The sequence below is a fragment of the Lithobates pipiens genome, unplaced genomic scaffold (assembly GCF_037356315.1).
Source record: "Lithobates pipiens isolate NorthernLeopardFrog02 unplaced genomic scaffold, aLitPip1_a1.2 Scaffold_19, whole genome shotgun sequence".
NCBI classification, from domain to species: domain Eukaryota; kingdom Metazoa; phylum Chordata; class Amphibia; order Anura; family Ranidae; genus Lithobates; species Lithobates pipiens.
This window is the reverse complement of record NW_027507764.1, coordinates 375804268-375820589: the sequence shown is the minus strand read 5'-3', so window position 1 is coordinate 375820589 and position 16322 is coordinate 375804268. Positions and strand designations below refer to the sequence as shown.

Genomic DNA, 16322 nt, shown 5'->3' with positions numbered 1-16322 from the left:
TGTGAACACCCATGCGATCCGATTCTGTTGCGGACCAAAAAAAGGGTCCCGTGCGAGTTTGCTGCGGGAGCGATGCGAATTCAGCCATACTATCTGTATAGCTGAACTCGCATCGCTACGGAGATCGGATGTGATTTGCACTGCAGTGTGAATCACATCCGGATCTCCCCCCCGCAGCAGTGTGAACCCGGCCTTAGAGCTGCACGATTCTGGGCAAAATGACAATCACGATTTATTTTGCTTAGCATAAAAAATCATGACTCTCGCAACGTAAAATCTTTCACATTATACAAAAAAAGGGGCTAATGCCGTGTACGCACGATCAGAAATTCGGCCAGCAAAAGACCGATGCAAGCTTTTGGTTGGAAAATGTGATCGTGTATGGTGGCCGAATTTTGGTCAGCAAAATATTGAGCATGTTCTCAATTTTTCAGTCGGAAAAAGTTCCTATCTGAAAATTCGTTCGCGTGTATGCAGTTCCAATGCGCAAAAAACTCACGCATGCTCAGATTCAACTACGAGACGGAAGCTATTGGCTATTGAACTTCCTTTTTCTAGTCCCGTCGTACGTGTTGTATGTCGCCACATTCTTGACAGTCGGAATTTGGTGGGACCGTGTGTATGCAAGACTGCTTGAGCGAAATTCCGTCGGGAAAACCATCAGAGCTTTTTCCAACCAAAATTTCGATTGTGTGTATGCGACATAACTTTACTGGTTATTTTTTTTTTTTCTTTTTTTTTTAATTCATTCAATTAATTAAAAAAAAATTGCATTTGAAAGACCACTGCGCAAATACAGTATGACATCAAATATTGCAACAACCACCATTTTATTCTCTAGGGTGTCTACTAAAATATAATAAATATATATTGTGTTTGGGAGTTCGAAGTAATTTTCTAGCAAAAAAATGATATATATTTTAACTTAACCAACAAATGTCAGAAAAAGGTTTAGTGGTTAAACTTTTTTCACTTACACACAGTCTATTGCGTTGACAAATTGTTACAATGTTTATACTTAAGTTCAACTGATAAAGAATGTTGCGATTCTTGTCAGACTGCCCAGTTTTTCTTTTCTGGCTGTGGCTTCAGAAGAGCAGAGAATTCTTTGCATAGAAAGAATTGTGAAACACTTTTTAGTTAAGATCGCGATAATGATTCTTGACGATTAATTGTGCAGCTCTACTGCCTAGCCCTATAGTAATCAACGACCCCATGGCCGCTCAACATAAACTGTGCAGGCTCAGATGTGACATCAGTCCCTGCTCTGCTCCAATCAGCAAAGGATCTACTTACAGATCACCAGATCGTGGTAGCATGAAAATTAATTTCGGCACACCCTTGCGGCTCTGGATCTTGCAGGCAAGTGATCAGGAAAACGAACAAGTACTGAGAGCTTGAGCCAAAGGGTACGATTTCAGTAAGCAGCGATCAGTTAAAGTGGAACTTCAGAAAATTAAATAGGAAGTGAACTTCCATGTATTGTTTGTACCTATAGGTACTGTAAATATATCCCGAACATGCACAGTTCAGGAGATATTACTGTATATGTAGCTGATGATGTCATGGGCGCATGCAGTCTGAAGGAACAGCCACCTGTGCCATTTCTTCAGAGCCCTTTGCCGTGCCCAGCAGCTCCCACATGGAAGTGATGTCACGTGGCTCCGAACAGTTACACAGCCGGAGTCCACGGACCCAGAGGGAAGACAAGTGAAGATTAAGGATGAGGTCAGGCGTCTTTGCAACCTGCATGTGCAGAGCCCGCCAAGAAGTCGCCACTGCATGGCGCTAATCACAACCAGTGAGACATTTACTCGATCTGCACCTGCAGAGATCAAGAAATGTCTCACTGCCTGTGAAGATGAGGCCTCCAGTGCTTCGTTTGCCAGTAAGTTTCACATAATGTGCTAGCATGCGACGCATACTAGCACATTATTCCCTTACTTTTGCAGATCGGAAAAAAACAGCGCTTATCTTCTCCTTAAGTCCTGCTAGATCACTTTAGGCTGGCCCTTTTTGCAGGTATAGCTATGTAACATTAAAAATCAGGTGTCTATAGTGTTCAAAATCTAATACTCTGTCAGATCCTGCTCTGCACATGCTCAGTTGGGACTCATTTACATTTTTCTACAATATGGCTTCGGACACACTATTTTAAAGCTCTCTGAACACCAGTGATGGCATCTGTCACTAAATAAAATATTTAGCTTACACCTTGCATTTATTTGCTTTGCCTTCAAAAATTATACCCCATATCAATTTAGGGGTAGTTTACACTAGATTCAGACACACTTCATTAAAACTCTCTGAACGCCAGTCAAAGCCCCTGTCCTTAAATAACATAGTTGGCTTACTGTCCTGTTTACACCTGCTTTTGCTTTTCTTTGAAAATGATACCCCATGTCGCTTTAGTGGGGCTTCAACGCACCTTCAAAGCCTCCATAGAAGTCTATGACACAGCTCGCTTGAAACATCAATGACTGATCAAAAATGCATGCTGAAGCAAGTATAAATGAGCCCCATAGTGGTGCTTCAAAGCCTCCTTAGAAATCTAAAAGCTTGTTTATGCTTGTTTCAAAACTCACTTTTTTAATGCTTTATGAAAGCCAGTCAAAGCCCATCGTTAGATAAAATGGTTAGCTTACAGTCCTGTTTACACCTTGCGTTTTCTTTTGCTCTGCTTCAAAAATGATACCCTTGTCACTTTAGTGGTGCTTCAAAGCATCTTCAACCTTCATAGCAGTTTTTGCCAAAGCTCGCTTGAAGCTTTTGAGAAGCTTTAATTCAGCTTTAGCTTCGCTTTGTTTTGGAGAAATTGCAGGTATGAGCTATCGACATACAAACACACGGCATATGCCAAGCATCATTAAAGCTTCATTAAAGGCGCCACCGAAGCATTGCAGAAGCATTAAAAAAAAAAGCATGTTGAAGCGGTAGGTGCTTTAATGTGCTTTGAAGTTAAAGCAATTGTAAATTAAATCTAAGACCAAGCTTGCTTGAAGCACCTGCAGCTTTTGAGTGACTTTACTTAATTATCGGGCCTATTTCTCAGACTGTTTACAAGTTAAAGCGGGATTCCACCCTAAAGTGGAACCTCCCCTGATCGGATCCCTCCCCCCCCCCTCCGGTGTCACAATTGACACCTTTCAGGGGGGAGGGGGGTGGAGATACCTGTCAAAGACAGGTATTTTCACCCACTTCCGGGCATAGACTCCCGGGGGAGTCTACGCCATTTCCTGCCCTGCCGCGCTGTCTGCTGGGACACACACGGGTCCCAGTGACAGCGCGGAGATTTCCTATTGCGCGGCGCGGCTCGCGCATGAGCAGTAGGGAACCGGGAAGTGAAGCCGATTTGCTTCACTTCCTGATTCCCTCACCTAGAATGGTGGCGACAGCAGCCGAGAGCTGAGCGATCGATCGGCCTCGGCATCGCTGGAACCCGGGACAGGTGAGTGTCCATTTATTAAAAGTCAGCAGCTGTAGTATTTATAGCTGCTGGCTTTTAATATTTTTTTTTTGGTGGAATCCCTCTTTAAAATCATTTTTTTTTTGCTAGAAAATTACTTAGAACCCTCAAACATAATCGAGAGATATGCACTTTTTTTTTTTTTTTTTTTTTTTGTGAAAAATGTTACCCCTATCAAATTGATACCCAACATATCATGCTTCAAAATTCCGCCTGCTCGTAAAATGGCGACACTTTTACCCTTAATCTCCATAGGCAACGTTTTTAAAAAATTCTATAGATTGCATGTTTTGAGCTACAGAGGAGGTCTAGGGCTAGAATTATTGCTGTCACTCTAAGATGTCGGCGATATTTCACATGTGTGGTTTAAACACAGTTTTAATATGCTGGCGCTATTCACGTATGCATTTGCTGCTTGGCAGGACAGAGCGGGTTTTTTTTTTTTTTTTTTTTTTTTTAAGAACAGTGAAAAAAAAAATGTAAAAAAAAAGTCACTTTTATTCCTATTATAAGGAATGTAAACATCCCTTGTAATAGAAAAAACAAAAACAAAAAACATGACAGCCTCTCTCAAAGCGGAGGTCCACCCTAAAGTGGACCTTCCGCTCATTGGAATCCCCCCCCCCCCTCCGGCGCCACAATTGGCACCTTTCAGGGGGGAGGGGGGTGCAGGTACCTGTACAGTACAGGTATCTGCACCCACTTCCGGGAAAGCTATCTGCGGAAAGGGGCGTAGATCTACCCCCCTTTCCGAAAGTCCCCCGCTGCCTGATGGGAAACACACAGATCCCAGAGGCAGCAGGACCATCCTTATTGCGCAGCGCGACTCGCGCATGCACGGTAGGGAACCGGGAAATTAAGCCGAAAGGCTCCACTTCCTGATTCCCATACCCAAGATGGCGGCGGCAGCACCCGAGACACGATCGAGAGATTGGCTTCGGGTGCAGACATCGCGGGCGCGATGGGCGGGTAAGTGTCCTTATTTTAAAAGTCAGCAGCTGCAGTATTTGTAGCTGCTGGCTTTTATAAAAAAAAAAAACGGCGGAACTCCCGGCGGACTCCCGCTTTAAGGGCCGGTTCACACAGGGGGCGACACGACTTGCCGTGCCGCGATCTCACAAGTCGCCCCCGTTCTGTACAATGGAACCGTTCTAAGAGGAGCGACTCGAGTCGCTCCGTCTTAGAAAAAAGGTTCCTGTACTACTTTTGGGCGACCTCGGGGCGACTTGCATCGACAGAAGTAATTTGCAAGTCGCCGCTGAGGTCGCGGCAGGTCGCGGCGAGGCAAGTCGCCTCGCATCGCCCCCAGTGTGAACCGGCCCTAAATATGAGATCTGGGGTTCAAAAAGACTCTATTTACACTAAAATGCAATAATAAAAAAAAAAGAGAGCTATGGGCATAAGTGACGTTTTCACATTGCTTCTGCCCTGCAATGTTATGGAGACTATCAGACTATGGTATCTGAAACCATACCGCTCACTGAAGAAAAGGCTACCGAGGTTATGGCGGCCACCTCCTGCCATAACAATGATATCCCTCTTCAAAGAGCTGACGCATATCGCCGTGACCTGGTCCAGAAGTGGTTAACTGAATTTCCAGGAATCTTCCAGGACAGCGCAGTTCCCTCCCAATATGTGGCTCAGTAGTATTGAGAATTAATCTGTGTATTATTTGTTGTACTTTTATGCATTATTTTTGTATGCTGTTGTCTAGGCCTGCGGTTATATTCCAAAACAGAGGCCTTTTCAGCATGCTGTGCTTTAAAAGAAAAGTTGGATCATGTATTTCCTGGTGGAAATGTATGTTGGTGCCGCCAGCCATGATCTCCAGATTGCGTCACAGCAGTACAGTGTCACCAGACTAGTGCTATCAGTCAGTGTCCCTGATCGCTGCTACACCAGTTAGTGTAAGCCAGCAATGCTGTCCCTGATTGTGGCAACACCAGTCCCAGTGTCACCTGACCAGTGCAACCAGCAACAATGTTTCTGATCACCGCACCAGTGCAGTGTTGTAAAAACAAAATATAATAAAAAGCTACTGACAGTCCACACCTCGATGCTGAATATTAGTGTCACTGTTGCATGACATTTAAAAAAAAAAGTATCGGTACTTCTACTCCAGTCTTAAAGTGGTATCGGGACAACCCTAGTAAAAAGTGTAAGCCCCCATTCACATTGACGGCAGCTTTCAAATGAGCAGAATGATCTGAAATTGCACAGTTTCAAAGCTGTATGTCAGTGCCACTTTGGCTACGACTTGGAAGACATCTGTGTGACTCCATGAACAGATGTCTACGCAAGTCGCACCTGAAATCACCAAAAGTAGTGCAGGAACCACTCTTTACAAATCGGTGTAGCACAGCAAATTTAGCGCTGCACCCATTTGAACAGTGCAATTGCTGGCAATAAGGTGCGACTTGACCTATCAAATCATACGATGAGTCGCTCCAATTTGAATGGGGGCTAAATGTGTTAACGTTAAAGTGGTTCTGAAGCCCCAAGTTTTTTTACTCTAATGCATTCTATGTATTAAGGTAAAAAAAACTCCTGTGCTGCTTGAGGCACCCCCCCCCCCCCTTACATGAGCCCATTCTGATCCAGAGATGTGTAAAAGGGTCTCCCTGCTTATTGGTTAGATTGCTAGCAGTGGCAGCCATTGTCTCCTGCTGCTGTCTTAACAAATGCCATTATAAGGAAGCGAGGGGCAGGGCCAAGCCGTTCAGTTTGTGTCAATAGAGGCAGACTGGGCTGCTTGGGAGCGAGCATGCATGGGTGCCCACAATGATAGTGGCTTTCCCTGGGGACACTCACTGAACAGGAGGGTCCTGGATCACTGGTGGGGAACTCCAGAAAAGGAGGATTTAGCAGGTAAGTATAACATGTTTGTATTGGTTAAAAAAAAAAAAATAAGTTTTTATAATCACTTTAAGGCAGCCTATTTATAGTGGATAGGTTGCCATTGCACTAAAGCGGATAAAAAAAAAAGCAGCACACCGCACGGTATATGGGTTGCATCATGTTTTTCACTCTACTGTATGGTGTGTTGATCACCACACCCCTTATTTAGCAGGTGCATTGCCATAGGTTGTGGTAATACGTGTGCCACAACACACAAGTTGGACGTTGCCTTTGCACAACAAAAAATTCTTTCAATTACCATCTAATGACGTGGAGATAAAGAGAAATAACAATGCAATGGGTCTTGTGATTTTCTGAAAGCCACTTCTTCCTGAAAATCGTGAAACAAAAAAAAAAAAAAGTGAAGGGAAACAGACACTTGAGTGTCAGTGCAGATACTTTCAGTTCTAAGAAGGCTTTTCTGTGCATCACACCGATTAAGCCCTTTTTCACACGGGCGGCTGTTCTGCTGATAAAAGCATGTTTTGTTATTTCGAAATTCCAAGACCCCAGGGACAGTAATTGCTTGCATTTGTACATTGCGATTAGTTGCGCTTACATGCGCTGTGTTTAGCTGCGGTGGAACAGTCTTGCCATTTCTGTTGTGCTTCCTATTTTTCTTTCCTTGTTGCCGCTTCTATCTGCAGGTAAAATAGTACACTGCAATTACCTGCAGATAGCTGCAATAAATCGGTCCTGGACGCAGTCAAATTTATTTTTTCTAACCACACAAAACCCTGTAACGAAACTGTTGCTAAATATAGTGTCAGTGGGGCCATAGGAAAGCATTGTGTGAGTTTAGTTGCGGTAGATAGCTTTATCTATCCACAGCTAAAAGCTGAATTCTATCCACTCGTGTGAAAGGGGCCTAAATGGGAGATTATTTTTCATTTACTTCCTTCCCCAAAATGATGCTGGTAAGACTGACCCCATGAAAAATAGGCAGATCAGGAATTGTGACTTTATTTGCAGTGTGCTTGTTCCAGATCAGTATTTCAAAAGATTTTAAAGTCAGAGTAGACTCAGTTGTTATGTGGAGGTACTTGCTGTTTGAGGGGGTACAATCCTGGCCATGGGGCATGTTGGAGATGCCCCTATTTGTCAATAGCCATGTCAATTTACTATTGAAAGCGGGGTTCCACCCTAAAGTGGAACTTCCGCTCATCTGAACTCTCCCCTCCTCCGGTGTCACAGTTGGCACCTTTTCGGGGAGGGGGGGGTACAGATACCGACTCGCGCATGCGCAGTAGGGAACTGGAAAGTGAAGCCGCAACAGTTCACTTCCTGATTCCCTCACCTAGAATGGCGGTGGAGTATAATACTTTCCACCTTTTTATATTAATAAAGTTATGTTTCTTATCCATAGAAGCCAGTATGGAATTATAACCACTTCCCGACCGGCGCACAATGATGTACGTTGACAGAATGGCACCGGCAGGCCGTCCTGCTATCATGTGCGTGGCGGCAGGCGCATGTGCCGGTTGGGACCCCCGTGAGTCTGGTCGCAGGTCCCACGGGCTCAATGGCCGCTGTGATTGGAGCAGAGATCAGTGTTCACTAACACACAGCCCAGCCCCCCACTGTTAGTAACACGCCCCTAGGACACACTAAACCCCTACACTGCCACCCCCTGGTTAACCCCTTCACTGCCAGTGTCCTTTACACAGGAATCTGTGCATTTGTATAGCACTGATTGCTGTTTAAATGACAATGGTCCCAAAAATGTTCGATGAGTCCGCCATAATGTCAGTCACAATAAAATTCGCTGATCGTCGCCATTACTAGGGTAAAAAAATTAAAAATGCCATAAAACTATCCCCTATTTTGTAAACGCTATACATTTTGCGCAAACCAATCAATCGCTTATTGCGGTTTATTTATTTTTATTTTTTTTACCAAACATATGTAGAAGAATACGTATTGGCCTAAACTGAAGAAAAAAACAGTTTTATATATTTTTGGGGGATATTATAGCAAAAAGTAAAAAATAATGAATTTTTTTCAAAATTGTCGCTCTATTTTTGATTATAGCGCAAAAAATAAAAACCGCAGAGGTGATCAAATGCCACCAAAAGAAAGCTCTATTTGTGGGGAAAAAAGCACATCAATTTTGTTTGGGAGCCACGTCGCACAACTGTGCAATTGTCATTTAAAGCGATGCAGAGCCGAATTGCAAAAAGGCTCTTGTCTTAAGCCAGCAAAATGGTCCGGTCTGAAAGTGGTTAGAGTTGACTTCTGGGTTGTAGAAATAGTATCCCTTGCAGTGGCTGTCCCTCTGTGCTGTAAGGGTTAAATGCTTGTTGGGTCTAGGCAGTGGTGGTTGACCTGGTAAATACCGTGGCCCTTGGGTGCGTTTTCAACATGTCCAAAGGGCCACGTAATAGAATTTGCTTATTCGCACGCTGCTGTGCATGTTTCTATGCATTACATCGTGTCAGAATGCGCTGTGCAAAGTGCAACATGTCCAACTTTTTCCAGCGAACACCATTGCAGCGCATTGGTGGGTACTGAAGCCATAGGGCAAAAGACAAATTGCCTGTGTTGTTACTGCATTGAAATAAGTTTCCAATCTCAGGGAAGCCTTGCTAAAAATGATTATCTCTACAACTTATGATACATTGGTGTGAGGGTCCATGAGAAAAATGCTCCTTAGGGCACTTTCACACTGGGGCAGGCACCCGCGTTAAAGCACAACTATTTTTAGCGGTGCTTTAACGTCGTTTTAGCGGGGAGCTTTTAACCCCTGCTAGTGGCTGAAAAAGGGTTAAAGGCACTGGCAAAGCGCTGCTGCTTCGGTGGCGCTGCCCAATGATTTCAGGGGCGCTTTAGAAGCGGTGTATACACTCGGCTACAATGTTCAGCTTGTTCAGTCAACCACCTCAATACTGGGTACTTTCATCCCTTTTCTGCCCAGGCCATTTCTAAGTGTTCAGCGATTTCACAATTTGACGGTTACTCAGTCTTGCAACATTACTCAAAAAAAATTGTGTGTATGTATATATAATGTGTGTATATATATATATATATATATATATATATATATATATATATATATATATATATATATATATATAATATATTTTTTATTTTGACAGATGCTGCTTGCAGGACTTTATTTTTTTTTTTTTTTTTTAGGGCCCTTTAACCCGAGGTGCTTTTCGGCCGCTAGCAGCAGAATAATGGTTTAAATCGCACGCAAAGCACAGTGGGCAGGCGCACTTTAGGAGCGGTGTATACACCACCAACTTTTATTTTTTAGCGTCCTGCCAGCGCACCTCGTCAGTAGGAACTTATCTGAGATTCAGAAATTGCTCAAGGTACACCTAGCAACCTCCTGGAGGAACCTTTTGGACTTCATAGAACCCTGGTTGAAAAACCCTGAATTTCTTACCTTTATTCCTTGCTCCCCCATCAACCAACGCTCTTTTCTGCGTTCTTGGGATTTGTGAGGCCATTGGAGTACCCCTAGGCATGGCAGGACCACTGGCCCTGCATTGTACATGTTAAATAGGTGAGATGTTTTTGGAAGCACAAAGGAGTGGGTTTGTGGACTGGTCTTATGAAAAGGAAGAAGCCTGTGGAGCAAAGTACATATTGTACTTTAATCTTATTCGCCTACATAAGACAACTGTATGGTTGAACTTGCATCTTGGACATCGCATGTGATCTGCACTGCATGGTGCGAATCACATGTGATGTCTGTGATCGCACTTGTGTGAACCTGGGCTGAATAATGCACTTTTAGCACCCCTATTCTTCTCAACTGCTTCTCTCCTTAAAGTGGTTGTAAACTGCTGGACTTTTGTTTTCTTCTTGCCCTGCCCTGCAAGGTAATGTCATAATGTGCTAGTATGCATCGCATACTAGCACATTATGTGAAATTTGCCTTAAAACGAAGCTCTTCCAGGCTCCCATCTTCACCCCTCTTGCTTCCAGGTTCGCAGACTCCGGCTCTGTGACTGGCCGGAGCCACGATGATGTCACTTCTGCACATGCATGTGTGAGCTGTCGATTAGGGCATATGACTCTGAAGGATCGTCAAGGGTGGCCGTTCCTTTAGAGCACATGCGCCAGTAATGGTGAGAATTACTGATCAAACTTACTTCCACTTTAAATTGGTTTGGTCCTTGATGTGTTTGTGGATATTGGATGCATGTTTATGGAAAGAGTAAATCGCCATGTAATATTTACCACTGATTAAGGCATACATGATAAAAATGTATTCATGTACATTATTATGGGTCCACATAAATATGACTGAGGAGGGAAGTTTGATATATATATATATATATATATATATATATATATATTTTTTTTTTTTTTTTTCTTAAATGAATACAGTGCAGCAGATTGCTAAACTAAATCCAAAACACATTCTGCTTTTGCTCCCATCTGTGTGTCTGTAGTCCTTGGAGAGAAGGAATAAAGGGACCTTCTTGTTTTCCTTCAGTGCCTTTGAGGATTTGTAGTAAACAATTTGTGTCTGACAGGCAAGAGGCGTGTCTGCAGCTGAACATTGCCATGTGCTGTTACCCTGGGGAGGGAGGGAGGGTGTGGTTGTTTCTTTAGAAGAAATTACCTCATATTGTATAGAGGGACTTGATTGTTATCATGCTCGCTAAAAAACAAAGTCTTTTTATTTTTATTTTTTATAGGTGTTTGATAAATGAAAAAGCAACAGAGCACCAAAGGTATTTGTTTTTAAAGAAAAATAAAGTAGTTTTAAAGGCAGAAGGTTTTTTACCTATCTATGCATGAAGGTAAAAAAAACCCTCAGTGTGCAGCTTCCCTCTTAGCCCCCCTTATACTCACCAGAGACCGATCCCAAACCAACGATGTGCACAAGAGCAGAAGCTCTCCCTGTTCCCTGCCTTCTCATTGGCTAATAAACATCAGCAGGAGCCCTTGGCTTCCGCTGCGGTCAATCACTGCTGGGGGGGGGGCAATGCTTTGTAGGTTCTCAGGAAAAAAAAATATAATTTTTCTCTGCAAAAATTAGCTTTTTTTTTTTTTCTAGAAAAGCAAACTTATAAAACTTTAAGGCAACATTCCAGCCTTTTTTGTGTTTATTAAAGTCAACAGCTACAAAAAGTGTAGCTGCTGACTTTTTTAATAAACAAACGCTCACCTGTCCCACGATCCAGCAATGCGGCTGCCCGAACTTCCGTCTCCCCCCCCCCCCCATGGCAAGTGTGGGCATCCGGATGTGACAGCTTGTGGCTTCACAGCTGGGTGCGTGCGCTGCGCCGCCTCAATGGCCGGGCAATCTTTTGGTGTATATACAGTACCTTGCAAAAGTATTCACTCCCCTTGGCTTTTTACCTTTTTTTTTTTTTTTTTTTACATTACAGCCTTTAGTTCAATGTTTTTTAATCTGAATTATATGTGATGAATCGGAACACAATAGTCTTAAGTTGAGGTGAAATTTGAAAAATTTATACATAAAACTATTTTTCAGAAATAAAAAACTGATAATTAGCATAATTAAACAATTATCACACAATAATCACATAATTAGTGAAATGATATCCACCTGTGTGCAATCTAAGTGTCACATGAGCTGTCATTACATATGCACACCTTTTTGAAAGGCCCCAGAGGCTGCAACACCTAAGTACCGAAGAGGTACCACTAACCAAACTGTCATGAACTCTCCAAGCAATTAAGGGACAATGTTGTTAAGTCCGAGTTGGGTTATAAAAAAAAAAATCCAAATCTTTGATCCCTAAGAACACCATCAAATCTATCGTAACCAAATGGAAAGAACATGGCACAACAACAAACCTGCCAAGAGACGGCCGTACACCAAAACTCATGGACCGGGCAATAATGGCAGCACAGAGACCTAAGGTAACCCTGGAGGAGCTGCGGAGTTCCACAACAGAGACTGGAGTATCTGTACATAGTATGACAATAAGCCGTACACTCCATAGAGCTGGGTTTTATGGCAGAGTGGCCAGAAGAAAGCCATTGCTTTTAGCAAAAAACAAAATGGCACGTTTTGAGTTTGCAAAAAGGCATGTGGGAGACTCCCAAAATGGAAGGAAGGAGGAAGGTGCTCTGGTCTGAGCCTAAAATTTAACTTTTTGGCCATCAAAGAAAACGCTATGTCTGGCGCAAACCCAACACATCACCCAAAGAACACCATTCATAGTGAAATATGGTGGTGGCAGCATTATGCTGTGGGGATGTTTTTCAGCAGTCGGGACTGGGAAACTGGTCAGGTTTAAGGGAACAATGGATGGTGCTACAGTGCCTTGCGAAAGTATTTGGCCCCCTTGAACTTTTCAACCTTTTGCCACATTTCAGGCTTCAAACATAGATATAAAATTTTTTATTTTTTGTGAAGAATCACCAACAAGTGGGACACAATTGTGAAGTGGAACAAAATCTATTGGATTTTTGAAAATTTTTAACTAATAAAAAAAATGAAAAGTGGGGCGTGCAAAAAATATTCGGCCCCCTTGCATTAATACTTTGTAGAGCCACCTTTTTCTGTGATTACAGCTGCAAATCGCTTGGGGTATGTCTCTATCAGTTTTGCACATCGAGAGACTGAAATTCTTGCCCATTCTTCCTTGCAAAACAGCTCGAGCTCAGTGAGGTTGGATGGAGAGCGTTTGTGAACAGCAGTTTTCAGCTCTTTCCACAGATTCTCGATTGGATTCAGGTCTGGACTTTGACTTGGCCATTCTAACACCTGGATACGTTTATTTGTGAACCATTCCTTTGTAGATTTTGCTGTATGTTTGGGATCATTGTCTTGTTGGAAGATAAATCTCCGTCCCAGTTCCAGGTCTTTTGCAGACTCCAACAGGTTTTCATCCAGAATGGTCCTGTATTTGGCTGCATCCATCTTCCCCTCAATTTTAACCATCTTCCCTGTCCCTGCTGAAGAAAAGCAGGCCCAAACCATGATGCTGCCACCACCATGTTTGACAATGGGGATGGTGTGTTGAGGGTGATGAGCTGTGTTGCTTTTACGCCAAACATATCGTTTTGCATTGTGGGCAAAAAGTTCGATTTTGGTTTCATCTGACCAGAGCACCTTCTTCCACATGTTTGGTGTGTCTCCCAGGTGGCTTGTGGCAAACTTTAGACGAGACTTTTTATGGATATCTTTGAGAAATTGCTTTCTTCTTGCCACTCTTCCATAAAGGCCAGATTTGTGCAGTGTACGACTGATTGTTGTCCTATGGGACAGACTCTCCCACCTCAGCTGTAGTTCTCTGCAGTTCATCCAGAGTGATCATGGGCCTCTTGGCTGCATCTCTGATCAGTCTTCTTCTTGTCTGAGCTGAAAGTTTAGAGGGACGGCCAGGTCTTGGTAGGTTTGCAGTGGTCTGATACTCCTTCCATTTCAAAATGATCACTTGCACAGTGCTCCTTGGGATGTTTAAAGCTTGGGAAATCTTTTTGTATCCAAATCCGGCTTTAAACTTCTCCACAACAGTATTACGGGCCTGCCTGGTGTGTTCCTTGGTCTTCATGATGCTCTCTGCGCTTTCAACAGAACCCTGAGACTATCACAGAGCAGGTGCATTTATACAGAGACTTGATTACACACAGGTGGATTCTATTTATCACCATCAGTCATTTAGGACAACATTGGAACATTCAGAGATCCTCGCTGAACTTCTGGAGTGAGTTTGCTGCACTGAAAGTAAAGGGGCCGAATAATTTTGCACGCTCCACTTTTCAGTTTTTTATTTGCTAAAAAAGTTTAAATTATCCAATAGATTTCGTTCCACTTCACAATTGTGTCCCACTTGTTGGTGATTCTTCACAAAAAAATTAAATGTTATATCTTGGTTTGAAGCCTGAAATGCGGCAAAAGGTTGAAAAGTTAAAGGGGGCCGAATACTTTCGCAAGGCACTGTAAATACAGGGATATTGTTGAGCAAAACCTGTACCACTCTGTGTGTGATTTGAGGCTAGGACGGAGGTTCACCTTCCAGCAGGACAATGACTCCAAACACACTGTTAAAGCAAGACTTTGTTTTAAGGGGAAACCTGTTGGAATGGCCTAGTCAAAGCCCAGACCTCAATCCAATAGAAAATCTGTGGTCAGACTTAAAGATTGCTGTTCACAAGTGCAAACAATCCAACTTGAAGGAGCTGGAGGAATGGGCAAAAATCCCAGTGGTAAGATGTGGCTCATAGAGACTTATCCAAAGCGACTTGGAGCTGTGATAGCCGCAAAATGTGGCTCTACAAAGTATTGCCTTTAGGAGGGTGAATAGTTATGCACATTGACTTTTTTTTTTTCTCTTATTTTGTCCTATTTGTTGTTTGCTTCATAATAGAAAAAAGAAAAAAAAATCAAAGTTGTGGGCATGTTCTGTAAATGTAAATGATGCAAATCCTCAAATAATCCATGTTAATTCCAGGTTGTGCGGCAACAAAACACGAAAATGCCAAGGGGATGAATACTTTTGCAAGGCACTGTATATTTTAAAATTGATTAGTCTTGTAATGATTGCCTATTTCATTTCTTGAGGCCCTAAGATGCACAGACAATACAAATTCCCCGCAAGTAATCCCCTTTTGGAAGGTAGACAGTCCAATATATATTTAGTAAGGCCGCGTACACACGGGCGGATTGTCTGCCCAACTTAGTCCGCTGAACCGTGTTTCAGCGGACAATCCGCTCGTGTGTGGGCTTCAGTGGACTTTTTCAGCGGACAGTCTGACGGACTTTGTCTTTCGGAATTCCCGTAATTTTGTCCGTCCAAACTTGGTTTCAGCGGACAGTCCGCTCGTGTGTAGGCAAGTTGGACGGACTAAGTATGGCGCATGCTCAGAAAGGATTTACACGGCCGAAGGTTGCATTGCAGTGTATTGGACGTCGTTTTTCTAGTCCCGTCGTACGTGCTGTACACGTCATCGCGCAAGTTTTCAGCGGACTGTCTGTTCATCGTGTGTGGTCAAGTCCGTTCATTCAAAATTTGGACGGACTGTCTGTCGGATTGTCTGACGAACTTAGTTGGGCAGACAATCCGCCCGTGTGTACGCGGCCTAAGAGGTATGGTGAGGTATTTGAAGTTGTAAATTTTTTTTTTTATTTTTTTTTTTTTTAAATTACAACTTTTGTTAACACACACACACACACACACACACACACACACACACGTGCTCATAAGATTTATTGGCTGTTTTTCAGAGAATATGAATGACAACACACAAACTTTTTTTTTTTTTTTTTTTTTTTCACTCATGGTTAGTGTTTGGCTGAAGCCATTTATTATCAATCAACTGTGTTTACTTTTTATTTTTTTAAATCGCAACAGAAACTTCCCAAATTACTCTGATCAAAAGTTTACATACCCTGGTGATTTTGGCCTGATAACATGCATACAAGTTGACACAGAGGGGTTTTAATGACTATTAGAGAGGAAGTAAACTCTCCTACTCTGATGCTGCTTTTCATTTAGTCCATTATAATAAGTAATTATCAAATGATAGCCACTGTAATCCAACCCAAATCGCATATTACTGTTTAAGGAAACTTTAAAAAAATTGTTTCCAGGGGTTAGGCAGCGCCATCTTGGGTATTGTTTTCTGAGTCCACAGTGGAGTGTATTTCCGCCCTTACATTGAGCACTTCCTGTACTGTTAACCAAGCCTCCTTCTCAATCCAACATTTCTATGGCAACCCTGCTTCCCTGTTCATAGCTGACTTGTTTTATTTCATAGTATTGTGCCGATTGTCTGTTTGCCTGTGTCAGTCTTATCGGCTTCAGCAGTAATGGTGAGGTTTACACTGCATATGAGGTCACATGGTGTGTAGGAGGAAGCTCTCAATGATTCTGCAGCCTCCTGGGATATCAGTGGTGTGCCGTAGGAAGTCCTGATAACAGATAGATAAGCACATAGTGTGCCGTAAATCAGGGGAGATCTGGGCATGCTCAATGTCATTCTAAAGAACAAAAGGGATACAACAATACAAAGCAAGTAA

The 16322-nt window shown here is 42.8% G+C and overlaps 1 protein-coding gene across 3 annotated transcripts in view; it reads left to right on the top strand.

Moving 5' to 3' along the window:
• Positions 1-16322, top strand: part of CTDP1 (CTD phosphatase subunit 1) — a 195986-nt gene that overhangs the window by 1491 nt on the left and 178173 nt on the right. For 2 of the 3 annotated variants that reach the window (XM_077492322.1, XM_077492324.1), the window contains exon 2: positions 11020-11055. The exons of the other annotated variant lie outside the window; for it this stretch is intronic. In XM_077492322.1, the coding sequence (XP_077348448.1) occupies positions 11020-11055 (36 nt within the window). The remainder of the gene's footprint in view (positions 1-11019; positions 11056-16322) is intronic. 3 annotated transcript variants of the gene reach the window in all.